This window comes from Xyrauchen texanus, chromosome 38 (genome assembly GCF_025860055.1).
Source record: "Xyrauchen texanus isolate HMW12.3.18 chromosome 38, RBS_HiC_50CHRs, whole genome shotgun sequence".
NCBI classification, from domain to species: Eukaryota; Metazoa; Chordata; class Actinopteri; order Cypriniformes; family Catostomidae; genus Xyrauchen; species Xyrauchen texanus.
The window spans coordinates 33,626,383-33,653,764 of record NC_068313.1 but is presented as its reverse complement, the minus strand read 5'-3'; the positions used below and the strand labels follow the sequence as shown (position 1 = coordinate 33,653,764).

At 38.5% G+C, this 27,382-nt stretch overlaps 3 protein-coding genes across 3 annotated transcripts in view; all 3 read left to right on the top strand.

Moving 5' to 3' along the window:
• Positions 1–15,952, top strand: LOC127631968 (solute carrier family 25 member 36-A-like). The gene is made up of 7 exons (XM_052110409.1): positions 1–392; positions 3,804–3,959; positions 9,599–9,676; positions 11,107–11,207; positions 12,674–12,740; positions 13,252–13,541; positions 14,840–15,952. The coding sequence occupies exons 1-7, from the start codon at positions 352–354 to the stop codon at positions 15,031–15,033; spliced, it is 927 nt and encodes a 308-aa protein (XP_051966369.1). The 5' UTR covers positions 1–351; the 3' UTR covers positions 15,034–15,952.
• A 547-nt stretch (positions 15,953–16,499) lies between these two features.
• Positions 16,500–24,870, top strand: LOC127631964 (E3 ubiquitin/ISG15 ligase TRIM25-like). Its single transcript, XM_052110407.1, has 7 exons — positions 16,500–16,722; positions 19,245–19,863; positions 20,024–20,119; positions 22,361–22,594; positions 22,734–22,887; positions 23,280–23,339; positions 23,452–24,870. The coding sequence occupies exons 2-7, from the start codon at positions 19,282–19,284 to the stop codon at positions 23,994–23,996; spliced, it is 1,671 nt and encodes a 556-aa protein (XP_051966367.1). The 5' UTR covers positions 16,500–16,722; positions 19,245–19,281; the 3' UTR covers positions 23,997–24,870.
• A 1,284-nt stretch (positions 24,871–26,154) lies between these two features.
• LOC127631962 (tripartite motif-containing protein 16-like) overlaps positions 26,155–27,382 on the top strand; it is a 44,528-nt gene continuing 43,300 nt past the window's right edge. The window contains exon 1 of the mRNA XM_052110406.1: positions 26,155–27,009. The gene's annotated coding sequence lies outside the window, so the exon portion shown is untranslated. The remainder of the gene's footprint in view (positions 27,010–27,382) is intronic.

Below are 27,382 nucleotides of genomic sequence, written 5' to 3'. Positions count from 1 at the left end.
AGTTGTGAATGTGAGAGTATGCATGAAGGTGAAGTGCGTACGGGGTAAACGTGTATGTTTTTACTCTTTTAACCCTCCGATTATCTTCCAGTTGGATATTGACCCACGTCAGTTATATGTAGGCCGTTTTTGACCACAAAAACTCACTTTTAGCCCAACTGTCGAGGAAGCGGTTGCAGACGACCGAGCATCGGGAGTTGGTTGAAGGTAAAGCCGCGCTGAGACGTACTAAGGTCGGACAGCCTGGCTGACTGCTCCCGCTGATCTCACACCAACCCGCATGAGCTCCACAAAGACACGAACAATAACACTGCTGCCCAGCCTGGTGGATCCCGGAGAGCATGAGTCGAGATGGGCCAGAGAGACACACTGGTGCATCTGTATGCTGGAGGGTAAGTCACCATTATCAAGATTTGATCACAAATACATTAAATCAAACAATATATAACGTGCGGCTTGATTCTGAGACAGAAAAGCAACAAATGCACACATATTTCAATATAAATGACGTAATGCGGATCACTAAATATAATTTAGGACGAACATGCCAAGAGATAAAATTAGCGCCAGTGATATTAATATGACAATATATAGGCCTATGTACAGAGTCCTCAAGTATTTTGAATTTTTATTTATAAAAACATTCCCAGGCAAACCAAAAACAAACAAAGACACATTACAATAACAACAAATCTTCTCTAAAGTTAACTCCGACCACATTCAGGATTGTAGTTAACTTGAAACCGCAAGGGTCTGCTTTTGGATCTTGGTGTTGGGTAACTGATCCGTCACGGGAGGTTGTGGGTTTTCCTCGCACTGGCATGAGGGATCCACCCTGCCTGGCACTGGTACACTGTGCCCACTGTGCCTTCTACAGTGATTGGAAACTGCGCTGTAAATATCTGCTCTCAATCAGACTGGCACAGTGTTTAAAATAGGAACATGAGCTGCATCTCTCGTTCATTCTGAATATTTGCAAAACTGAACTCTCTGCCTAAATGTTACAGACAAAAAAGTGCCTTTTTTTATTCTAAAACTTACTGACATGAATATAGAATTTTCTTCCATCTACCCAGTGTTGTTAGTAAAAGTTGCATTAGTAAGCTGTACAAAAGAATGACGCAGTATTAACATAAACATAAATATTCATGGTAATGCCATGTGTTCTGGACACTACCACGATGGTAATACCATGGCATACTTTGAAGGACCTTACTAGGCTACCATTTAAATACCATGATAAATAAATATTGAAATCAGAAAGTGCCATGCTATTCATCAAATTACCTTTGTATTACCATCCAATACCATCATGGTTCTGCCACTGAACTGTTTTGTAAGAAAAGTTTCTAAATGTTTTACTTACATTACACCTTTTACATATTATTATTATTATTATTATTGGTTTATTATCCACAGCTCTGGAAAAAATGAGGAGTCCAATGCAAAATGATCAGTTTCTCTGGATTTACTATTTATATGTATATGTTTGAGTAAAATGAAATTTTTTGTTTTATTCTATAAAGTACTGACAAGATTTCTACCAAATTCCAAATATAAATATTGTCATTTAGAGCATTTGTTTGCAGAAAATGACATCTGGTCAAAACAAAAAATATGCAGTTTTTCAGACCTCGAATAATGCAAAGGAAAAAAAAACCAAGTTCATGTTCATTTTTAAACAACAAATTAATAATGTTTTAACTTGGGAAGCGTTTCATTTTCAATCACAGTTTTCATGGGTCTTGGCATGCTCTCCACATTGCTGTTGGGTGACATCATGCCACTCCTGGTGGAAATATTCAAGCAGCTCGGCTTTGTTATGATGGCCTGTGCCCATCCATCTTCCTCTTGATCACCTTCCAGAGGTTTTCAATGGGGGTCAGGTCTGGAGATTGGGCTGGACATGACAGGGTCTTGATCCAGTGGTCTTCCAATTTGGTTGAGGATCGGTGATGATCTGGGAGTGCTTTAGCAAGGCTGAAATCGGGCAGATTAGTCTTTGTGAAGGTAACTTGCTTCATTCTGCTATGAAAATGTTCCCCAAATCTGAGGATTGGATTTCCAGCAGGACAATGGTCCATGCCACACAGTCAGGTCAATCAAGGTTTGGATGGAGGAGCACCAGATCATGGCCAGCCCAATCTCCAGGCCTGAACCCCATTGCCAACCTCTGAAATATGATCAAACAAAGTCAAGCTGCTTGAATTTTTGCGCCATGAGTGGCATAATGTCACCCAACAGCGATGTGAAAGACTGGTAGAGAGCATGCCAAGACACATGAAAGCTGTGATTTGAAAAATCAGGGTTATTCCACCGATTGGTCAATGAGCTTGTTTACATGGACACGAGAACGCTTCTTAAGGCTGGAAAATGGCATTCCCATTTACATGCACTGTGTTTGCAGCTTTTTATTTACTCCCGTATACATGAGGTTAGGTCAGTAAGCAGCTTAAAATAATTTTCCTGCTATGCTTGTTTAAATAACAACATGGGATCCAAGGAATACTTCACTATTTTATTCTCTGTTGCTTGGCTTTATTTACAGATATTTCAGAGTTGTTGCTGTGTTTGATTCCTTAACTTTCCATCGCGACCTGCAGTGGAATTGCACTGCAATAGTGGGGTTTCCCGCTTGAATCAAACTCATGCAGGGATTCCCTCAATATGAGCGCATATACGCGACTGTGAGGGACAGTTGATATTTTACATTGGTGTGTATATGATTTTCCTACTGTACTCCCAGAAAGGGGTGGATTGATTTGTTGACCCAAATCCACAGGCACGAGTACAAATGTTTGATACACTTTGTCAAGGCAGCTAATAGCAAATCTCCCATCAGGAATTGAGACACACCCATCCATTTCTGCGTGTCTCAATCAGCTCCCTAGCTCCCGATGTCGTGAATCAGTATATTGTGAACTCTAGTTCGGGCACTGGTAAGGGTGTTCATCCACTAAACATTGGGACACTTAAGACTCAATCACCTGCGTCAGGAGAACAAGCTTGCGCATTCAAGCGAAGCTGTTATTAATCAACAACATCGTTGATTTTCATTGAAGATATTCAAACATACAGTGTTATTTTAATAGATAAATGAAATGCAAGTATAAAGAATTGTATTTTTAACCTTTTAACAAATATTTAAAAGATTTTTTCCCTTTCATAGTGGATGACAGACAAACTACTTCTCTTTTAAAGCGAAAATAAAGCTTTGACATCATATATTTACACTTGTGCTCATCTTCTGACGATTTGAGAGACTTCAGATTAAGTGCCTTGCTCAAGGACACAATGGTGGTGGCTGTGGGGAACGAACCAGCGACCTTCTGATTAACAGTTTAACAGTTATGTGCTTTAGCCCACTACGCCATCACCACTCCACAATGATCACACCATTTCCATTTTTGGGTGAAAATTCTTCTAAATATGCCCCAGACTGCATGCTGTTGACTGTTACTGAGTGTGTTTGGCATATTTAAACTTTTTGTTGGCTGTTTTTATTTTTAACCCATTCTGTAAAAGTTTCACTGTCGGTCTCTGGTCTTTTTCGGAGACACTGCCTCAAGTGTTTCTTACTCTTTGGAGTAAAAGGAAACGTTTGAAAGCTCTGCTAGTTTCAGCCAATCTTGGAAATTGAACTTGCCCTCAGGGCTGCAAAAGACGTTTTTTGTTCCATTCCATTCCTGTAAGTCAGAAAGATTAATAGAAAAATGGAAAAGAAAAGGCCACGAAAGTTTAAACTAAACTAATGCAACTCAGTTGACACAATTCAGTCATTTCTTTTTTGCTCTCTCTCACAGATGTGGGGGAACAGTTGGCGCAATCTTGACATGTCCGTTAGAGGTGGTTAAGACGAGGCTTCAGTCTTCTTTAGTAACACTCTGCCTCTCTGAGGTGCATCTGAGCACAATGAATGGAGCCAGTGTGGCCCCTCCAGGGCCCCTTGATAGCCTCAGGTACGTACATTTATATTAGTGAAATTCTTTACAGCGCCTTATGTAACAAGCATTTTGTATAGTGCATCCTTTGGTTACGTGGATATTTATTTTTTATGTGATTATGTAAAAAAAAAAAGGAACTGAAACTACTATGGTATTACCATGTTTTTGGATATGTACCTTGGTATTTCCATAGTATTCCCTGAATTCAAGGTTTTGTACAAATATAATGCATTTTTGATATTGGATATTCAGAGGTTTTCTTACGATTACTCCAATTGTCCTGAACAAAATGTGCCTTTTCATATAAATGTCAAAAATAGTGTTTTTATAGGTCTGTTTTGAGCTTTTCTTGTCTAGGCGACCTAGTTAAACCACCTGACTTTGATTTGGTGGACAGAAAGTTTTCAGATATTAATATTATTTCACTTCTTATTTCTTTTAAAAAAGGATTATTCAAACTACTTGTGCCATTATTTCTTTTTCAAACATTTTACTCCAAACTGTTTCACCGCTTAGCCCAAGTTAGAGCTCAGAAATTGAACATGTGTTCATCATTGTAGAGGTGTATTTAAAGGGGACCTATTATGCAAAATTCACTTTTACATGGTGTTTGAACATAAATGTGTGTGTACACAACCACCCTATAATTATAAAAATCCACCCAGTCACTTTTTTTAATCCCCATTACTCATAAGCACTGTCTCAGAACAAGCTGTTCGCCGATTCTGTACAAAGTGACATCTCTTGTACAGGCCCCGCCCATGACTTTTGACTGACACTGCCGACGGACATGTTTGTTTGTGTGTGTTGTTTCGTTATAGTGCAAAGTGAACGTTGTAACAGTATTTGTGTGCGTGTGTGTGTGTTGCTCAGCAAAACTGCTGAAAACCCTCTACAACAAATAAATACATTTATCAAATAACCATTCGGAAACTTCCTGGTTCATTCTCAAAGTTGTTACTTCTGACGGAGTTTCTCCCTCATCCGTGTCTAACCCCGGTTCAAACATATAGAGCTGAACGTCACTATTTTCGCTGTCAGTCATATTGCTTATGATGTCTAGTTATCCGAAGCAGAGATGTCAAAACTCCGCCCATTCTGGAAATGGGGCGGGGAGCACCAGCTCACAAAAACATCTTGTTTTTATTCCAACCCAAAAATTGGCATTTTCAACATGGTATAATAAATGATCTGTAGGGTATTTTGAGCTGAAACTTCTCTGACACATTCTGGGGACACCAAATATTTTAATTACATCTTGTGAAAAGGGGCATAATGGGTGCCCTTTAAGTAATTGTTGTGTGTGAATTGCATTTTTAATGTATTTTAAATAACTTAATAGACCCAGACAAAGAAAAAAGTGTCATTGACCCATAAGCACGCAGGATTTTCCATCACATCCGAGCAAAACCAAACCATCGTCCTTTAGCACCAACAAACCCAAATACTGTGCTGTGTCTATTTGTGAGTTTTAGGCAAGACTATTTACTCAGCAGATTTAGCATTAAGTTTTAGATCTGGATGTTCTAAAGACCCTCTGAAATTGCTTGAAGAGTCTACATTAGGTGATTGTTGGGTTTGTGTTGTGTTATCTCATTTGGACTTTGGTTTGTGGTCCTAAAATTGAGGGGCCCAAACCACACTCAAGTTTGCTTGACGGCATAAGATGAGAACAACACAGCTGGACAGAGCACCGTTCCAAATGCAGGGATCTCAAGATGTGTATTTCTACATTTCAAACTATGTTTAACTTGCCACAGCGACCTAAAAACGCTGTGTTTATGATGCGTTGCAACCAAAGTAAGATGGCCCCCAATGCCCATCTGAGGCATGTGTACATTGACGTATCCTTAAAAATGCCCTATAATAAATCTATCTCGGACAGATCTATGAATTAAATATTTAAATAAAATATTTAATTGATTGACAGCCCTAAATAAAATATATAACCAAGGAAGAAGCATTGATATTTGCAATTATTGCAGAACTTGAATCCCCTCTCTCTGCCTCTCTTACTTTCTTTCTGTGTTTTCTTTATTACTAATCTCTTCTCAATTGTTTCCACTCCCCCTAACCCAACCAATCGCTGCCGAACAGTAACACGTTATGTCCTGGAGCTTGGCTCTGAGCTAAAGTTTGTGTGTTTGGCGGAACTGTCTGCTTTTTAGAACTGGCTTCTTGTCTTTTCAGCTAAACTCAGCTTACACATCTCAGAAAATACGCCAAAACAGTAACCACAAAGACATTTAGATGAACTTTATCTTGTTAAAGGACTGTTTCACCCAAAAGTGAACATTGTCATCATTTACGCTCCCTCATCAAAACCATACCCGTATGACTTTCCTTCTTCTGTGGAACACAGAAAGAGAAGTTCAGGTTCTGGAATTGCATGAGGGTGAATCAATGATGATAGAAGTTTTATTTTTGGGTGAACTTTTCCTACAGTATATTGTAAATGCTGATTAAACCTCTAAAAGTCAGTATGACTAACAGCTGGATGAACTGAGATTAGATAATAACATGTAATGAGATTCTGGATAATGAAGTACAAGAAGGCACAAGTTGTTTCATAACAATAAAATCCAATAAGTAAAAGTTAGACCTAGTCTGGATCTCTCCTTGGCTTGAGCGGCCAAACTGTTTAATTTCATTTGATCTGATTCTCTCTCTCTCTCTCTCTCTCTCTCTCTCTCTCTCTCTCTCTCTCTCTCTCTCTCTCTCTCTCTCTCTCTCTCTCATATTCTTTGATGTTGCTTTATTTGTACGTGATTGATTGACATTTTTCTCTCACACCCTGTTACAGAAGTGCACTCTTTTTCGAGATGTATTTCACTTGTGCTTTCGTGGAATTTAAAATATCTTTGTTTGAACAAGTCTCAGAGGTGTGTCTTTATTGCAAAGGTCTTTAAGGATTATAATGTACAAAGAAATCATACAAAGAAATGCCCAGGGCAAATTTCACCCCAAAACCAGTTCAATTTGATTTATTTTTATAGTGCTTTTCACAAGATGTTTAAAGTAAAAATAATAGCGATTTTTCACATAACGAAAATTAAGAGGGGGAACACAGAGCCTGACCAGTGTAGTCAGATTCCTGAATAGGGCTGGGTATCGTTCCAAAAATGTTCGATACCGATACCTTGACATTGATACCGGTTCCTAAACGATACTTTTTTCGATACCAATTTTATGAAATCCGTTTTAACAAGATTACAAACATTACCTCAAAAAAACTTTGTTATAAAAAGTCAACAAACTGAAAAAATAAAACCAGACTCAAACACTCATCTCTTGAACCTTCTGGTCTCCTCATGCCAGGGTCGGCAGGGGCAGAGGCTATAACATTAATGTGAAGAGGAAGAAAACAAACAAGAACGCTAAACCGTTAATTCAGCCAACGCTATGGATAAGTACGGTTTAACAAGATAACTAGTTTAATGAGAGTTAAACTTGATCAGTTACTGTCAACCTTTTGGCTTGTTACGACTTTTACTTCCTCTAGATAGTCAAGTTTGATCGTCTTCTCGGCGCTCTGCCAAGGCCCGCGAGGAGCCCCGGCGGGCCTATCCGAGGACCTCACTGAACCATCCAATCGGTAGTATCGACGGTTGGTGTGTACAAAGGGCAGGGACTAAATCATGACCCGCGCTTACTGGGAATTCCTCGTTGATGGGAAATAGTTGCAATCCCCAGTCCCGATCACGAGTGGGGTTCAGAGGGTTACCTGCGCAGGGTAGACACACGCTGATCCACCCATTGTGGCACGCGTGCAGCCCCGGACATCTAAGGGCATCACAGACCTGTTATTGATCCATCTCGTGTGGCTGAACGCCACTTGTCCCTCTAAGAGGTTGGACACCGACCGCAAAGGGCCGTATAACTATTTTAACTATTAGCTAGCTATCTATAGCCATACATCCAAACACAATCTAACGTTACGTAGGTCCCAGTGTATATAGGACTATGTCAATGTGCACATAAATGTTAATTTACTTAAAGTACACAAGCATGTACCACTACAAGTTAGCTGATTTTGTTTGATGGTTTGTTTGCTAAACGTTAACCTTAACTGTCGGAGTCTCAGTCATAGCGCCGCTGCATTCATCAGTAGTTTGAGGAGGACTCGTGGTGGCCATGTTGAAGGAAGCTCTGTGGCAGGAGGACTCTGAGAGGATGACCGCGCCGGCTCGGACTTCTTGCAGTCGAAGATGGAGCAACTTTCTGCTCTTAAGTTTATTCCGTGCACTGTCAAGTACTTCATCAGATTTGTCGTGTTGCCGATCTCGTAAATATTGCATCGTGCGCTGTTGGTATCGAGCCTGGTGAAATGTAGCCACACTTTTGATCTTTTCCACATCTTTTACATCTATGGGGGTTGAGACACTTACACACTACAGCTTCACGTGTGAGCCGCGTCTCTGGGCATAACCGGTGTAAACTAGTGTTTTTCCTTGATGTCTAAACACAGCCAATCACCGGCACTTTTAGATTTGGGCACATCTAGAATGCTACATGCTTATCACTGACGTTGATGAGATTAGCCCCTTAGGTATCGAAATTTGGTACCAAACGACAAGACATTTTTTGATACTCGATTGTTTTGAAGCAATTTGGTCGGTGCCAAATCCGATACCCAGCCCTATTCCCTATTACTTTTTGGAGCTGGTTTGTTTAAGTGAATGGAAAACTTTCACAAGTCATTTATTTTGTCATGGCTGACTTCTAATGAACAAAGGATTCAGAGTAATTGCTGGATGGTGGTTGGTATGACTGTATAGTTAAAAGAATATGCAGGGGTTCAATACAAGTTAAGCGCAGTTGTCAGCATTTGTGGCATAATGTTGATGACCACACATTCATTTTGACGTGTTAACACCTGTTGCAATAATCTGTTCTGTTAAACTACGTAATAATCTCAACATTTGGTAACAGAATGCTGAATGCAGTCAATACAATAAGAATAGGCATTTTTTTATTTCCAAATATGTCACAAGTACTGCAAGAATCATTAATGGAACTGTTAAGTAATCGGAACTGGAATTATTTCTGATCGTTATTAATATGGTACTGAAAGCATTGGACACAATTTAAAGGGATAGCTCACCCCCAAAAAATTCTCTCATAATTTACTCACCATCATGCCATCCCAGATGTGTATGAGTTTCTTTCTTGTGCAGAACACAAATTAAGATTTTAAGAAGAATATCTTGGCTCTGTAGGTCCAATGCAAATGAATGGTGATCAGACCTTTCTAGCTCCAAAAAATCCATATGACTCCAGTGTTTAAATCCATATCTTCTGAAGGAATATAATTGGTGACCTTTTTTTACTCTGAAGCTCCACTTGAACTTTCACTTTCAGATGATACACTTAATGATAATGGTGGTTAATTATCATTAAGTTAACGTCACGAAGCAAAAAATAAATAAATCTTAGTGTTTATTTTCCTCATGCAAAATATAATTTAAGATTTTGTCTGTTGACTCTGGAGTAAAGTATGGGAAATGTTCTTGACGTTTTTCGTTGATTCACTCATTTATGATACTATCAGCCCAGTTTGTATTGATATAAATCCAATGTTTATTGTTTATCCATTTAGTGCATTATTTTTGTGCATCTCTGTTTATGCGTTTCTCTTTCTCGATTTGTCTTAGGTTAATTCTTGAGAAGGAAGGGCCCCGCTCTTTGTTCCGGGGCCTGGGGCCCAATCTAATCGGAGTAGCTCCTTCAAGGTGAGTGTTCCTCCACTGACACAGTATCTCAGAGCAGTGATTGACAGCTGTCACCCCAAAACAGGCCGATGTTTTTATTTCACCCTCAAAGCTTGGAATCAAAACATGTCCAGCTAAATGAGTTTATGTGAATCAGAGTGTGTACAAGTGTGTAGATCTCTGCATACTGAAAACACTGCGACTCAGACAGCACTGTGACTGATGCAATCCTGGCTGAACCGGTAAAGCTACATATGTACCTGAGACTCGGGTATGCTGGTCACACTGTTGCATTTTTACAGCTTCTGTAATATACAGTTTTGGCTGTGTGCTATATAATTGTACTCATTATTCATTAATACTATTGCTGTTTGAACATTAAGGATAACCTCAAATATGGCAATTAAATAAATGACTGGAAATTATAAATGGCTCCCTTTAAAGCTGCACTACATAACTTTGTGCTGTGGTTGATATTTAATTACATCAGAAGAATACATTACATCAGTCATGTTTTGGCGCTGTTGTTCTGGCAGATTAATCTCTCAATTTGAACCTGGACCACCTGGACATTGACTGTGTGTGATTATGACTGGAGCCCAATTCCCAATGTGCCCAAAGTCCTCTTGATACAGTCAACCCGCGCATCTTATCACGTGGCTTGTTAAGCGCGATATTGTGGAGATATAGCACATGCTATCCGCCGCGGCATCCATGTACAACTCACCACACGCCCCACCGAGAGCGAACCATATTATAGGGATCACGAGGAGCTTACCCAATGTGACTATACCCTCCTTAGTAACCGGGCCAAATTGGTTGCTTAGGAGACCCGGCTGGAGTCACTCAGCATGACCTGGGATTCGAACTAGTGAACTCTAGGGGTTGTAGCCAGCATCTTTACCACTGAGCTACCCAGGCCCCCCAATGTGTTTTTTTTCCCATGTTGATATTATGTTAATGATTTCCACCAAGGCGCTAACAGCTTTAGCACAATGCATGTCTACATTGGTCCTTACGTGACAGCTAGCGACAGAATTGGTCTTTTCCAAATCCTAGTGAGCTGCCTACCTGGACAGCATTGTTTATTGGTGCGCTCCCAAAGTAAAGGCTGTTCCAAACAGTAGCTTTGCAAAATTGTGCTGCTTTTTAAGACCAAACTCGAAGGCTGAATCGCATTTATTCTTCACATACTTCAATAAAATAAATAAGCCAATCTATTTTTATAAAAAACATAAAGTTCAAAATCAACCATTTAACCCAATATTTGTGAGTGCTTATGTATTGTTTGTGCAAACTGTGACAGCTTAGCAACATGGTAAGTAAAACCCAAAATTCCTCTAGAACCAACAAACTAGACCAGCCTAACCGGCTTGGTGGCCAGCGAAGACCAGCAAGCCACCTTTTATTACCACCGGTTATTACTCATGTATGTCACGCTGTGTTTTTAGGGCCATCTACTTCGCTGCGTATTCCACCTCAAAGGAAAGATTGAACTGTGTGTTTGAGCCAGACTCCTCACAGGTGCACATGACCTCTGCTGGGATTGCAGGTAACTTCCTTTATATTCGACCACAGAGACATACTGATCACCTGATCCAACTATATGCTGTTTCATTGGTTCTGATGGGTATAAATAAAGGCTGGATGACATCCCTGCTGAACAAAACGCATCTTAAACCATCTTAAGCGGATTTAAGCAGGCCTCCCAGCCTGGCCTGGATGGTACTCTGCTGGTTTATTTGGTCAGCAAGCTGTTCTCTCAGCCTTACCAGCTAAAAAATGACCAGCAAAACCCATTTGTAACCAGCCAACTTGGTGGGTTAAACTATTTGATGATTTAACAACATGTGTGTGCATGTGTCCGGTGGTTTTGAATTGCATCATGAAGAAATACCTGCTCTCTACTTTCTCTTCATTTGTTCCATTCTCTAACCCTGAGGAACTGGCCAGTAAATGATCTGTCTCTCAATAAAGATCAGGCAAATGGCCTGAGAAGAGAGACAGAGAGAGAGAGTGTGTGTCTGAGTCTGTGTGTGCGGGTGTGACTGGAAAATAAGTGTAGGTGTGGTCGAAGGCTTGGTGTTGGAATTTTCTCATCTCTCACATGGACAGACACCAGTAAAGGGAATTTAGTTTAACGCTCTGTGTATGGGTGTTTCTTCAACTTTAGGCACTTTCCTTTTCCTTGTGAACATTTTCAAATGACTTTTATGTATACACTCACTGAGCACTTTATTAGGAAGGAACCCTATGATCGTAATAAACTGCCCGACGTGGTCTTCTGCTGTTGTTGCCCATTCGCCTAAAGGTTTAACATGTTGTGCATTGAGATGTTATTCTGCTCATTACAATTGTACAGAGGGTTTATCTGAGTTACCATTTACATTTATGCATTTGGCAGACGCTTTTATCCAAAGCGACTTACAGAGCCCTTATTACAGGGACAATCCCCCTGGAGCAACCTGGAGTTAAGTGCCTTGCTCAAGGACACAATGGTGGTGGCTGTGGGGATCAAACCAGCAACCTTCTGATTAACAGTGTAGTGCTTCAACCCACTATGCCACCACCACTCCCTACCGTAGCCTTTCTGTCAGCTCGAACCAGTATGGCCATTCTCTGTTGACGTCTCTCATCAACAAGACGTTTCCATCCGCAGAACTGCCACTCACTGCATGTTTTTCTTTACATGCCCTCACTTTAATTAAGAACACCTAATTAATTGAAAAAATGAATGAAAATAACTAAATGTGGATAAATATATGGGTGTGGATTGCCAATGATGAAAGATGTGGATACAGAAAATCCCCACAAAGTGTCAGTAATTATTTTTATTTCACCTCTAGTGACCGCTGTCATACTGTAGAATCTATAGGTACAGATTTATCGGTAAAGCCGATATATTGGTCTGCCTCTAGTATAAACATGTTAGCACTCCCATATTTGGTCTGTGAAATGTGTTCGCTGAATGTGACATTAGTCTATTGGAACTAATCTTTCCTCTTCTTCACCAATCAGGGTTCACAGCCATCACAGTAACCAATCCAATTTGGATGATTAAGACACGCCTTCAACTGGATGCCAGGTAAATGTAAACACATAATGAATGCACCATATGGATTATGGCAATGTGTTGCTTGTTTTATTATAAATGTGATCTGGACCTGTGATTCATATCCATTAAGACTGAATTCTTCTGGAATCAGGATTAAATAGCACAGGACTTCCAAGTTTCACCCAAAAATGAAAATTCTGTCATCGTTTACTCACCCTTATTTTGATCCTTCTGTGGAGCACTAAAGGAGATGTAAAGGCAGACTGTTAGCCTCCATCACTATTCACTTTCTTTGCATATTTTTCCATGCAATGAATGTGAAAAGTGACTGAGGCTAACATTCTGCCTAGCATTCTTCTTTTGGGTTCAGCAGGAAAAAAATAAGTCATATGGGTTTTGAAGTTGGGTGAGTAAATGATGGCTGAATTTCTATTTTTGGGTGATTTTATTCTTTTAAAGCCAATCTTGGACCCATCTTTGGTCTTAATCATTTTATATATATATATATGTAATTCACTGAATCGTGTTTTGTTCCGCACAGGAGCCGTGGGGAGCGTCGTATGAATACATTTGAGTGTGTGCAGCGAGTGTATCAGACAGACGGTCTGCGTGGGTTTTACCGCGGCATGTCAGCGTCTTATGCGGGAATTTCAGAGACTGTGATCCACTTTGTGATCTATGAAAGCATCAAACGCCGCCTGCTGGAGGCCAAAGCAGCAACACGCATGGATGAGGAGGAGGACACATCGAAGGATGCATCTGATTTTGTTGGGATGATGCTGGCAGCCGCCACCTCCAAAACTTGTGCCTCCTCCTTAGCCTATCCACACGGTGAGACTGCATGTGATTCATATCATGCACAGTACACCCTATAAGTGCACCTTAGCTTATAGATAAGTAATAGTTCATCCAAAAGTAAAACTTCTGCCATTATGTACCTATTTACATGATTGAATTCATCAGGAATTGACTGGCTGGTGTAAAGTGGTCTGTAACAAGCGGTTGGTTGGGGGGTGTTGACAAATAATTTATATTAAGCAAGTTATAACATGTGGGTCATTCAGTGTCAACTCGGAGGTCCTCAGCTCGGCTTGTTTTTGCTGGAGAAAGAAAGAAATTATGTGAAATTCTTTCTTTTTCTTCATTTCTTTCTCCGTTTCTTTCTTTCTGTCTTTATTCTTTTTTTCAGTTTTTACCTTTTTTATTTCTTGATTTCTTTCTTTACTTTTATTTTTATGCTTTCTTAATCTTCATTTCTTTCTTTTATTTATTTATATTTGTATTTATTTATTTTTCCTCAATTATTTTTCTTTCTCTTCCTTTATATTTATTTATATTTCTGTCTTTATACTTTTTTTATTCATTTGTTTATTTACCTTTTTCTTTATTTTTCCTCAATTATTAATTTTTCTTTTTCTTTTCCTTTTTATTTATTTACCTTTCTGTCTTTATTCTTTTTTCTTCATTTATTTATTTATCTTTTTCTTTATTTTTCCTCAATTATTAATATTTTTTTCTTTCTCTTCCTTTATTTTTATTTATTTATCTTTCTGTCTTTATTCTTTTTTCTTCATTTATTTATTTTCTTTTGTTAATTTATCTTTTTCTTTATTTTTCCTCAATTATTAATTTTTATTTTTATTTCTCTTCCTTTATTTCTATTTATTTACCTTTCTGTCTTTATTATTTTTTCTGTCTTCTCTTTTTCAGTTTTTACCTTTTTTCTTTCTGTCTTGATTTCTTTCTTTACTTTTATTTTTTATGCTTTCTTTTTCTTCATTTATTTATTTTTCCTCTATTTTTTTAATAATTTTTCTTTCTCTTCCTTTTATTTTTATTTATTTATCTTTCTGCCTTTATTCTTTTTATCTTCATTTATTTATTTTCCTTTTTCCTTATTTATTTTTCTTTCTCTTCCTTTTATTTTTCCTTATTTATCTTTCTTTTTCTTCTCAAACCTGAACATAAAAGGAAATGTTAGGCATCATTTTAGTCTGACACTCATTCACTCGTCTTTTTTAATTCAATGAATGTAAACAGGGTCAATTTGAATTCATGTGGACTTCAAACACTGTTTAAGACTTTTTTTTTGAACAGTTTTGTTTTGTCTGTTTTTTGTGCTTCTGCAGAAGTAATCCGCACCCGTCTTAGGGAAGAAGGTACCAAGTATCGCTCGTTCTTCCAGAGTCTCAGTCTGGTGTTTAGAGAGGAAGGATATCGAGCTCTTTACAGAGGACTCACCACACACCTGGTCAGACAGATCCCCAATACAGCCATCATGATGTGCACCTACGAATTCGTCGTCTACCTATTTAATGGATGACCTTTAACCCCTCACCAATGGTTGACTTTGTGTTCATGGACAACAAAAAATGTACGGCTGGAATGTAGAGATATATGATGTGTGCACAGGAAAGATATTTGAAAGACAAAACGAGACATTGGAAAAGAGTAATGACAAAAAAGTCTTTAAGATGAGGCTGCTTTTAAAAGGCTTTGACTAAAGATGCCGAACAGATTGCACTTAGACCAAGAAATGCAAAACAAGAAAGGCCCCAAATATTTCTGGTTTTACAGGTGTCGCATGCATAGCACACACTTGAACACTGCACACACACATGTACTTGGACTATTTATGCACAAACAAAAAAGAAAAGAAAGGCAAATGTCGTGAGTATGAATGTCTTTTTTTTGTTCTGACACTGTAAAGGTGAGTATGAGTTAGTGTTCCTACCAGAGTGTCATATTTGTGAGTTACATTCTCTTCTACATATTGTATAATTGTGTGTGTGTGTGTGTGTGTGTGTGTGTGTTTTCTGCCTATATTTGACTTTAACACATGAATGTAACAATTATTGCAGCATAATTAGGTTGTTAGCACACCAACAAAAAAGATGGATATACTCTGCAACAAAAATACTAATGAGAAAAGGGAGTATTAAGTAAAACCAATACACAATGTATTATGAAAAACAGCCGTTACACTGTAACAGAGGATGTAAGCAGCCACACATTGAACACAAAGATTAGATCACACATTCACTCATGTAGAACTTACAAAAAGATGCTTTTATCAAACTGAGGGACAATTTCAAGCTGTCAGAATTCATTTTTCTTTTTATGATGCCGTTTTGTATCTCATTATTGCTTGTTTGTGTTTTTATGATTCTTAATGCACAGTGTTTGCGTTTAAAATGTTTGATTGTTTTGTTTACATTCAGTTTGGTATAAAGGTAAATTAACTTTCAGGTCTGTTGTCCCTTTTCATTATGATAGAATATTTAACAGTTGATCATACAGCAAAATAAGACATGTATTCTACAAGATCAAATGTGTCCATCAAATGATGCAATCTGTTTTTAGACATTATACAGCTACAGAAACATAGAACTAGAGATATGACTGAGCAAAGTACAGAGGGTGGGGCTAAAAAAAAAATAGGTTAGCAGGATCATAGTTGCTTCTTTCTCCATAAAGTCAGAGATTATTTAGCAGAGAAGGGCCACTTCTATTAAAAAAATGGGAGAAATTGGAACGCTCATACCAAGCAGCTCTGAGCACCCAACGGCCAATGGATGTGCAACGGAAGTTCCGCCTTACAGTAAAAAGAGCCAATCATCTTTTAGACACAGGCATCACCTGTCAATCAACACAGAACGCGCGTGCGCATTAGCTATACAAGCAAGGAAAACTTCGTGGTTTTTTTTGCGTAATATGAGGTAAAGAATCACAATTTACAATACCAGTATTGTCACATTTTATCGCTGATTTGAAATATGTTCTTTGATCGTAATTTTGACCAACGGTTGGTCTTTCTCCATTCAAGTAGATAGGAGCTGCACTGGCGTGACTGTAAATAGCGTCCCGATGTCCGACAGTGGACTGACTTGCTAGAGAGACTTTGATATAAAGTCTCTTATAAATATGGGCAGTCACGGGTTGTTTTATTGGCCTTGTTTCCAGAATACAGTCACGTATTTTGGGCTGGATTGTGCCGTCAGTTATTCTGAAGGTAAGCGATAGGTTTTGGTAGTATACGAATGGTATCAAACCCACCAGACTGAAAACTGAATTCATAAAATTATAACTGTTTGATATTGAGCTAACATGTAGCATGTGATAAATACCGGTGTCACGGTTCAACTGGTTTTCACGTTAACTGGTAAAACCTTCCGTTTTACACCAGATGTGATCGACCGGCCGCAGATTCGTCTATTCTGAAAGTCATGCTTCTGCCTCAATATTTTGCTCTTCATTAAATGTAAACTTACTACATGATGTTGGCATGGCGCCGGCAGGGCTGCAGATATAGCTATAGGGCGTATATTCCAGTGGGGATGGGGGGACTTGACCCCTTCAATAATCAAAACAAGCAAGTACTACCCCCATTATTTATACCATGATAAATGGAAACATGGGTAAATGTTCAAGCCAAATCTACACCATTAGGTGCAATGTTTTGAAAAGATAATGTCATAATTGGATAAGACCATCATCTTGTAAACTGAGATGGACACACTGCTGGATCATATGCACCATTTCACACTGAACACACTCATGTGAATAAAAGATGCCCAAATGGATAGTCCAGAGAATAGATGGAAATCTATCATTTCTGCCTATGGAGGTGCTGGCTTCAGGTTTGTGATACGCAGATATAGTCACCACATAAACTTTGATCATTGACAGAGTGAGCCCTGCGTCCAATCACTCTTAAAGAAGTTTACGAATGTCAGGTATGGGGCAGTTCACTGAGTCTTGGCTGTGTGAAAAGCACCAATTAGTGAACACAATCCATTTCAGTGTGTGAAGGCGTCTCGTGGACCGTGCTCTAGCCAATTCTGACTCGTCCGCTGTTCTCTGTTCAAAGGCCACGTGTAGGGTTCACATCTCTGGCTGGGGATGCCAAATCGTGCCTTGTGTTTGAGAGAGAAGGTCTCCCCTCAAGCAGTATTTCTCATGGAAGCCCTTCCAGTTTTTCTACCATCTCCACAAACCAGAACTGATTGGGCCATTTCGGTGCATTTAACAGAACTGTTTCCATGTCGACTCAGACTTTGCTAATGACATAATGAAGGAGGCGCACCGGGGAAATGGCATACTTGCGTTTCGCCGGCCATAAGTGGGCCAGCGCATCCTGGTGACTTATATATGTCACTACTGTTGTATTGTCCGAACGAATCAGAATGAGGCAATTCACGATGTCGGAATGAAAAGCTATCACTGCTGCGAGCGAGCTGAATAGGGCGCACGCCATGATTTTGTAAGTTAGTTATGAACTACTGGGAAGAATGGGGCAGATCTGCGGAACGCAGTCACTTAACATCCAGCCTGTAGGAACCAGTCATCAAAGTGAGATTTTTCAGGTTCCTCTGGAGGAGACCTCTCAAGACCAAGCTCTTCAACCGCCCTTGAAAGATGCAAAGTTTCTCCTTGTCAGTGGTGCGTACATTCGAGGAGAAGGAGAACCGATGCGTCTAGGTGGCTGCCTTCGTTTGTGCCACGGCTTGCATGGCTTTACCGGCAGCTCGGCAGCTACTTTTGGCGCTGCGGCAGCAGGCGCTGGCTCGAGACAAAGCGAGCTGGTTGGGTTGCAGTACTGCATCGTTTTGGTGCAGCTTGCAAATGTTGTCTCTCAGGGTGTGTATGTGTGTGTAGCACTCTCTCTTCACTGGCATCTGGCACGCTCTTAACACCCATCTCCACTCTCACTGCAATGACAACAGCTGTTAGAGATAATCAATGCAAGGTGAAGATCCTTACCATTCTCATCCCCTGATCTCGCTCTCCATTCACAAGCCAGCACTCAACCACACCCCCACCACCACAGTGGCATATTCAGGCAATTTAATATAACCAGCTGCTTGGCGCAAGAAAAACAAAACAACATGCACTATGGGGCGGCTGTGGCTCAGGTGGTAGAGCGGGTTGGCCACCAATTGCAGGGTTGGTGGTTCGATTCCCGGCCCATATGCCTCCACTTGCCGAAGTGTCCTTGGGCAAAACACTTAACCCCAAGTTGCTCCCAATGCCAGGCTAGTGCCTTGCATGGCAGCTCTGCTGTCATTGGTCCATGAATGGGCGAATGAGATGCAGTGTAAAGCGCTTTGAATACTGCTAAGGTTAAAAAGGCGCTATATAAGTGCAGACCATTTACCATTTACTATGTGCCTTGAGTGGACATGAAAAACACTTATGAAAAGTGGTAAGAAAGGAATGAATGATTTGGGCTAAATCCAGATCAGGAAGCTGGAATGCAATAATTATTTTATGTTTGAATAATATATTATAAAGTCTCTTCCTTACTGTACACTGTCACTCCTCAGTACACACCCGTTTTGTTTTTTGAGAAACGAAACTTGGCATGTACTGTATGTTAAGAATGGAATGCTAACGTTCTGTCTACACGTAATGCCCAGTTGTATGAGATTCCAGACTGTTATTTCCATACCATGCGATACAAGTGAATTAACCTATGCTTAAAAATCCACACTGCGGTAGTTAAGGATACTTGTTTTTTTTGGGTTTTTTCAGAGAATATATTCGTCTTTTGAGCTGATTGTAAGAAATAATGGCAGAATCTTCAGAAAGTGAACTTCAGGTGCAGTTCAGCTGTCCGGTCTGTTTGGATCCACTGAAGGAGCCGGTGATGATTCCATGTGGACACAGTTACTGCATGAGCTGCATTACTGACTGCTGGGATCAAAAGGACCAGATGCCACCATACCGCTGTCCCCAATGCAGAGAGACCTTCACTCAAAGACCTGCACTGAAAAAGAACACTGTTCTAGCTGAGATGATGGAGAAGCTGCAGAAGACATCCATACAAACTGCTTCCTGTTCTCAGGAGGACTCTTGTGTGGAGTGTGATGTTTGTACCACAGAGAAGAATAGAGCTGTAATGTCTTGTCTGCAGTGTTTGGCCTCCTTCTGTGAAACTCATCTGCAGATTCACTATCAGTCTCCTGCATTTATGAAGCACAAACTGGTCAAAGTCTCCATGCAAATTCAAGAGAACGTTTGCCTCAATCATGGAAAACTTCTGGAGATTTACTGTCAGGATGATTTGCAGTGCATTTGTTACTTGTGCATGATTGACAATCATAAAGGCCACAGTGTGGTATCTGTGGAATGTGAATGGACTAAGAAAAAGGTAATATTTAATTTGTTATTTTAGCTTATGCCTATATTGATAAATAAATGTAATTTAAATTCAAAGGTGTTTCAGCGGAGTGTTACACCAGATTAGACTGGCAAGATGCTTATGTATACTTTTGCTTTTAGTAAAAGTGTACATTTTTTACATCCTCCAGAAGATGTTAAAGAAAAAAATGGTGAAATGTCAAAAGATGATCCAGGAGCGAGAGAGAGGTCAACAAGAACTCAGTGAGGCTGTGAAGTCTTTTAATGTGAGTATCAAAATGAGCAGACCTGACCAGATGGCACCTGCTTAGATTTTTACATGTATGGCAATAAAAAAAAAAATCTAATCCAGATGAAGCCAATGCAATTTACATTATTTGTTATAGTAATGCGTGTTTGTGTTAGAAGCAACAACTAATCTTGATATGCAGTGTTGGGGAAGCCTTATGCCTCCTACACACTACACGACTAAGACGTCGGATCGTGGTACCGTTCAATTACACAACTGTTTTTGTCTTGTCATGGAAATCGTAGCGTTTTCAAATTACACGAGGAATCGGTGACGTTACAAGACATTTCACCATTGAATCCCCAACGACTCTGCCAAGACTCCAAATTACGTTTCACAACAGAGTGCATGCGAGAAGTGATGCGAGATACGAAAACAAATGCATAATCATATGTTATGCTTTTTTAGAATATGTTGTGTATATTTTTAATCATATATTTTATTGGTTGCATTATGAAAAAGTACATCTTATAGAAAAATCTATCTATTTGCTTACCTGACTGTCCAAAAGAATTTGCAATTTTTCTTCAAATCTTCTCTTTCTCCACCCCGTTGTGGGACAGTTCAGAGGAATCATCAAATAGTCACTGGTGCTCCTGCCAATGTTCCACTCCTTTTTCCTCCATTTTTTCGGTCCAATGAGACTTTTTGATACCGCAGACATGCTAGTTGATGTTCTGTTGCAGGTACATCAGGACTCCTCCCACTGAAACTTCCCATGCCCCGTTTCTTGCTCTCTCATTGGCTGTAGGTCAACGCTGCTGTTGTATTCAGTCAAAATATATTTCACACTGCACGATTTGGAATCGCAGACAGGTCCAGATATTTAACTTTCTAGATATCTCACTGACATCAGCGATACATCAGCGCTTCTCTCAAATCGTGTCTTTGATAATTCATACATTGCGATCTTCACTCACGGGTTCAAGCTCTGATTTGCCTACGATTTCAGGCTTTTGTCGGCGATCTCCACAAAACTGTCGGTGAGCGAAAATCGGGCTTAAAATCGTTACTGACTTTCAATTATGGTAATTTTAAATACATTACTTAGGTTGCAATGTTTCTATTATATTATTTTTTATGTATAATACATTTAAATATCAATTGTGTTCATATGTATGTCTTTTTGTGTTTCTGTGAATGCTGGACGGCATGTGGCAATGGATGAGAAGGCAATATAGACATTATTTTGAACTTGTTGAGCATAAAAACAAACAACTTTTATGAAAAGTGGTTTAGAAAGTTACTTAAATAGTAAAGTACTCTCAACTCCAGATTGACCTGGTAATTTGTGGTGAATAATTTTTTTTTGAACAATTTACCCAACACTTATATAGTCTTATGTTTAGATTATACCTCTTAGAAAATGTCAAGATCTTTTCACATTCACACTAGTGGTCGACTGATATGGGTTTTTCAATGGCCAATGCCAATACCAATATCTAGAGAGCAGGATGGTTAACATAAATGCAGATAAACATAATACAATTTAACAACAGCAAATTAGATGCACACAACATTTCTAAAGGGAAACAAACACATATTTTATGCAATAGTTACTTAAATACTAAGATAAAACCTTAAAAACAGAGAGTGTTTACTACTACTCATTGATAAATCTATTGGTACATTTTGGAGCTGACAAACAGTAAAGTTAATACTTCTATTAATCAACCAATGCTAATAATTGCAAAATTACCAAATATCAGCACATTGATCTGTATATCACTCATTCATACTATCATAAATATAACTTTATTGCACTATTTACTATGAGGTTTAACTGTGCCTCCCATTTTTTTCTGAGGAATTGAGAAAATGTGTCTGGAATCGACTCATAGAATCCATTCCGATATCAGAAATGTGAATCTTGAGTTGTTTCCAAAATGTTAGGAATCGAACACCCCTACTCATGATTTAATGTAGGTAAACCACAACAAAGCTACACTTAAAAGTTTTTTTTTTTAAATATATATATTTTTTGCTATACCATAAGTTCTGACAAAGGAGTATCTAAATAAATGGAAGCAATTTCCTGCCAAATCTTTTTTTTTTTTTTTACAATGGCACCATTGTAAAATAGTATTTGATGTATTTGTCATGATTAACTTATCCTGTAACTGAAAGTTGAGTGTTCTCCACATGGCAGAATAAAATGTAGATTAAAATAGCTTTTTGTAGGCCACTGATATGACTGGAGTCTTTATCTTTTCATTAGATCTCTGCACAAGAGGCAGTAGAGGACAGTGAGAAGGTCTTCTCTGAGCTCATCTCCTCTCTTGAGAAAAAACGCTCTGAGATTAAAGATCTGATCAGAACTGAAGAGAAAGCTGAGATAGATCGAGCAGAGAAACTTCACAAACAGCTGGATCAGGAGCTGACAGAACTCAGACAAAGAGACGAGGAGATACAGAAACTTTTAGATACTGAAAATCAGGTCTTTTTTCTGAAGGTAGGGACACTTCGTTTTAGATCTTACATTATGTTTAGGAACCTTCTGTATGAACCACCATTGCTTTGTGCTTGTTCTATTGTTTTATGGAAATGACCTCTTATGCTTGACAAATTATGATTTATTTATCTCATTTTAGAGTTTTTATTCCCTGTTTGTCTTACCCAAATATGAAGACATGCTCAGCATCACTCAGCATCCTCAACTGTCTTTAAAAGCTCTAACAATCTCAGGATTCAAAGAGGTTTTGGAAGATTTTTGTCAACAGGAAACAACCAGAATGTCTCAAGATGGTCTGAATATTTTTTTTATCTTGGGTCATTTTGATTCAGACTTTATTCACAGTAGCACCATCAATTTTTATTGTGAATAAAGCTTTCAAAAAGCTCCTAGAACACATCTAATTTTCCTCAACTCATGTTGTATGGACTGGCGTTTTGGTCTACGGAAATATCTTGGAAAGATATTTTTCAGTGTTTCATCAGTGGAATGATCCAAAAACACTTTAAACAACTGTACAACCCATTGAAGACACTGTATGTCTATCCCTCACAGCCTCGTTGTCATTCCCATCAAAAATCAAAGATGGCGCTGCAGTGAATAAGGTCTATTGTGTCATTCATACGTAAGATTACACATAGAAAAAAATAACTGTTGAATTTATTTTTTTTTACGCTCTCTTTAGTGTCAAATGTGGATGCTGCAGAGTCTCCAGACCCAAAGACTCCAAATGAATTCATGCAGTGTAAGTTGCGCTATTGTTTCTTTGACACAAACGCACATTAATTGATAAATATCAGTGGAAAAAAAAAACAGTACTGCCTTCAGTATTTGTTTATATCCATGTTCATCTTCAGATTTCCATGAGCTTCATCTGGATCCAAACACGGCACACAAAAACCTCAAACTGTCAGACGGGAACAGAACAGCATCGCACACATGTGAAGCCCGGGAGTGTCCTGATCATCCGGACCGATTTGATACTTTACATAACACCCTGTGTAGAGAGGCTTTGGATGGACGTTGTTACTGGGAGGTTGAGTGCAGTGGATTTGAACTGACTGTAGCAGTTTGCTATAAAGGGATTGGTCGGAAAGGGAAAGGTAAAGCCTGTAGACTTGGCTTTAACAAAAATTCCTGGAGGTTGACCCGCTGTCTACGGAAATTCTATTTTAGACACAATACAGAAAATGTCCCTATCCCTGCGGTCTGCTCCTCTAGAATAGGGGTGTATCTGGATCACAGAGCAGGAACTCTGTCCTTCTACAGTGTTTGTAAGAAAATGATTCTACTGTACAGAGTCCAGACCACTTTTACTGAACCTCTCTATGCTGCATTTGGGTTTGGAGCAGGTTCATCTGTCACAATTATGGATAAGGAGGGAGTTCAGACAGACCGATAATATAAAAATGTTTTGTTTGGCTAAATAATACCATAAGTATTGCCTGAAATTTTCAAAAATCAATATATACTCTGTGTGTGTGTGTGGGCGCGCGTGCGCGCAACAGTTAGTTCCGGTCCTCAAATCTGATTGGACGAGAGACGTTCTATAAGTACTGATGGTCTGACACCATCAGCACTCGGACGCTTCACTGTGTTTGTATCACTCTACTTGTGTTTGTGCCATTCTAAATTAAAGAGTAAGAGCAGTGCAGATGTGTTAATGGCTATCTGTCTCTTTTCATTTAATTTTGTGTCATTACATATTTTAACCAGCAGGTGGAAGCGAAAGACCATTTCTGTGTGTAGTATGAGCCAGTTGGTGACGTGAAGTCAGTGTCAGTCAGTGTCAGTCAGTGTTTATATTCAACAAAACTCTGTGATCTCTTGTATTACTACTAAAGCTAGGAAATAGATTTAAACAAACAACTTCAGCATAAAGGCTCATCACAGCTGAGAGACACAACAGACTGATTAATTACACAAATTCAAGGTGCTTCTCTTACCGGAGTTTCCACATTGTAGTGAAAATACTGTTCAAAATGGCGGAGGACATTGCGGCTTCAATAGTGATTTACTTTTGTGCATTAGCTACCACGAAATGGGGAGGAATATGGCTAGTTTTCCACTGAGAAAATAGGATGAATTTCACCAAAAACACATTATCTTCAGAAAGCTGATTAACAGACTACAGCATCATCAACAGGTGATCGCACTCTCTCTCTCTCGCTCTCACTCACTCTCAATCTCTCACATACACAAATCCTTGTTTCTCCAATAAATTGTTAGAAACAGCACAAGCCGTGATACTATTTCTAAAGTGACGTTTTTTACTTACTAACGAAGGCTTGAACGCATCGTTGTCAGATTCTGATCTGCTGCATAAGAAAGTAGTTCCATGCACAAATGCGTTTTATATATATATATATATAACTATTTCTGAGTTCAAAGTCATTTCAATATATTTTCTGGGGCTTAATATCAAAAATATAATGTGATGTTAACGTCCAGGCAGAGACAGTGTTAAAAAAAAAAAAAAGGTCTAATTTAAAGCTGAACTTTTTGAAAATAAAAAATGCTTTAAAAATATAAATAAGCAGTAAAATAATCTTTTTTAAATAAAATATGATTAACATTTGATAAACCTTTTTTCCTCCAAATCAAAGTCAGATGGTGTAACCAACACATCTGTGGAACCTCTGGCGGTTGGATGAAGGGATAGCAGCCTCGTCCGTTACAGCATCTCTGATATATTGACATTTTTAAGAAAGGCACAATTAGTTCAGGTCATGTTGTAACACTGAGAAAACTTCCTCATGTGTATCACCTCTGGCAACCTTATTTGTCTATGACCCAAAGATGCAATTTGCAACTGTGAAGCTTTGATTACAAGTGTAGAAATGTTAAAAGGAAATAAAATGCAATATTGTATTTTATATGTAAACGTTTATTAAATCAAAGTGCAATTGTGGTTTGGTTGTACAAAAGACAGAAATTCTGTTATTAACCACAAACAGTGCACATACACACTCAGGCGACACACCCTTTTTTGTTAATGGGGACATCCGTGTTCTGGGATACATGTTCTCTTTTTGTAGCAAAACACTTGGATGGAAAAAAGATCAGAAATGTACGAGCTGTGCTTAAAAATTAAACATGTATTTTTTCAGAATAGAGCTGTAATGTCCTGTCTGCAGTGTTTGGCCTCCTTCTGTGAAACTCATCTGCAGATTCACTATCAGTCTCCTGCATTTATGAAGCACAAACTGGTCAAAGTCTCCATGCAAATTCAAGAGAACATTTGCCTCAATCATGGAAAACTTCTGGAGATTTAGTTTCAGGATGGCAGTCGGTGCATTTGTTACTTGTGCATGATCGACAATCATAAAGACCACGGTGTGGTATCTGTGGAATGGGAATAAAATACCAAAACATGCCAGAAGTTTGCTTTTAAAAACTCTTCACAAATCAAAAGACACATATTTCATAATCTAGTAATAACTGTATTCTAAATCAAAGTAATACTGTGACTGTAAAACTTTGATTTCAAGTTTGAAAATGTAACTACATAATAAACTGCAATATATGTGTCAAACATTTATTCAAATCAAAATGCCATTTGTAGTTTTGTTCAACAACAGTTTATTAAAATAGATGTTATCAAGCATAATTCATATACACACCCAGATAATCATTGTCTCTTAAATTGGATATCTGAGATGAAATATCTGAACTACAGATTAATATCCTGAACAGTTCCAGTGAATAATGCTTTTGTTGCAATCACTGCTCATTCACTCAAGGTGAAGCCACAAAGTGTCAACATTAGCGTGAAAAATGATATCACCCACATTATAATATACTGAAATATCTTCTAGGGAATATGTGGTCACAGGTGTGAATCAGTTTGTTCGGAGGTTGATGTAAATGAAAAAGTTCAAATGAACAATTCACCGACTCACTTGACCACGTGTTTTCTTATTTGATGTGAAATAATAAGTTCATTGCAGCATTTTATCACCCTGTTTTCAACTAAGTTACATTAAAAGTGTTATAATAGTTTTATTTTATTACTTTCCATAAATATACTGGAGCCTTTGTTGTCAAGTATGTCATGAGACTTGTATGACTTATTGTAGATGTGGCTAATTTGTACTTGTTTTTGAAAGAGATGAGAGGAACCGGAAATAAATGTAATTATTTTTTTTTAGGTCAGAGAGAAGTTGTGGAGCATTTCTGAGTTGTGATAATGATTTGTATGCTTGTTTTATATACATATAGCCTAAATATATATATAGTATGAATGGGACACATCCACACACATCCATTGTGGTTACACAATGAAAACCAAGAAGTGTGTGTGTGTTCAAGAGAAACGAAACTGAATTATCTGTCACATCAGTGACTCAATACAAATAGTTTGGCGTAAAGCTGTTGAGGAGGGAATATTCGGCTTGTTCTATCTGTCAGAGCAGGTAAGAACTTTTAGAAAATGAAATTTATGATTTTGTCGGTGATATTTTGTCTTTATTGAAATGTAACTAGCAATTATTTATCTGTGTAGTTATGCTAACATGTAAAATTGGATGTTGTGTTGGCTATACTGTTTACTTATCAGTTTCTATGGAAGAATTTGGCTTTGGACTGCTGTGTCCGAGAATATTGTCAAAAAGACATGTCATTTCCTCCTTTAAAGATATATGTATATATTAGGGCTGTCAATCGATGAACATTTTTTATCAAATTAATTACATGGTGTCCCGATTTAATTAATCGCATATACAAATATTTGCTGAGAAAGCCCCTCATATAACAATAACTCAATATATAATGATGAAATAATTACAC

What these genes read in the sequence shown, in the direction of transcription:
- LOC127631968 (XM_052110409.1), top strand. Translation starts at nt 352, where the DNA reads ATGGGCCAGAGAGACACACTGGTGCATCTGTATGCTGGAGG. An exon ending in GTGCATCTGTATGCTGGAGG is followed by an intron (nt 393 to 3,803) that starts GTAAGTCACCAT and finishes TCTCTCTCACAG; the next exon opens with ATGTGGGGGAACAGTTGGCG. An exon ending in GGGCCCCTTGATAGCCTCAG is followed by an intron (nt 3,960 to 9,598) that starts GTACGTACATTT and finishes GATTTGTCTTAG; the next exon opens with GTTAATTCTTGAGAAGGAAG.
- LOC127631964 (XM_052110407.1), top strand. Translation starts at nt 19,282, where the DNA reads ATGGCAGAATCTTCAGAAAGTGAACTTCAGGTGCAGTTCAGCTGTCCG. An exon ending in ATCAGGTCTTTTTTCTGAAG is followed by an intron (nt 22,595 to 22,733) that starts GTAGGGACACTT and finishes ATCTCATTTTAG; the next exon opens with AGTTTTTATTCCCTGTTTGT. An exon ending in TCCAAATGAATTCATGCAGT is followed by an intron (nt 23,340 to 23,451) that starts GTAAGTTGCGCT and finishes GTTCATCTTCAG; the next exon opens with ATTTCCATGAGCTTCATCTG.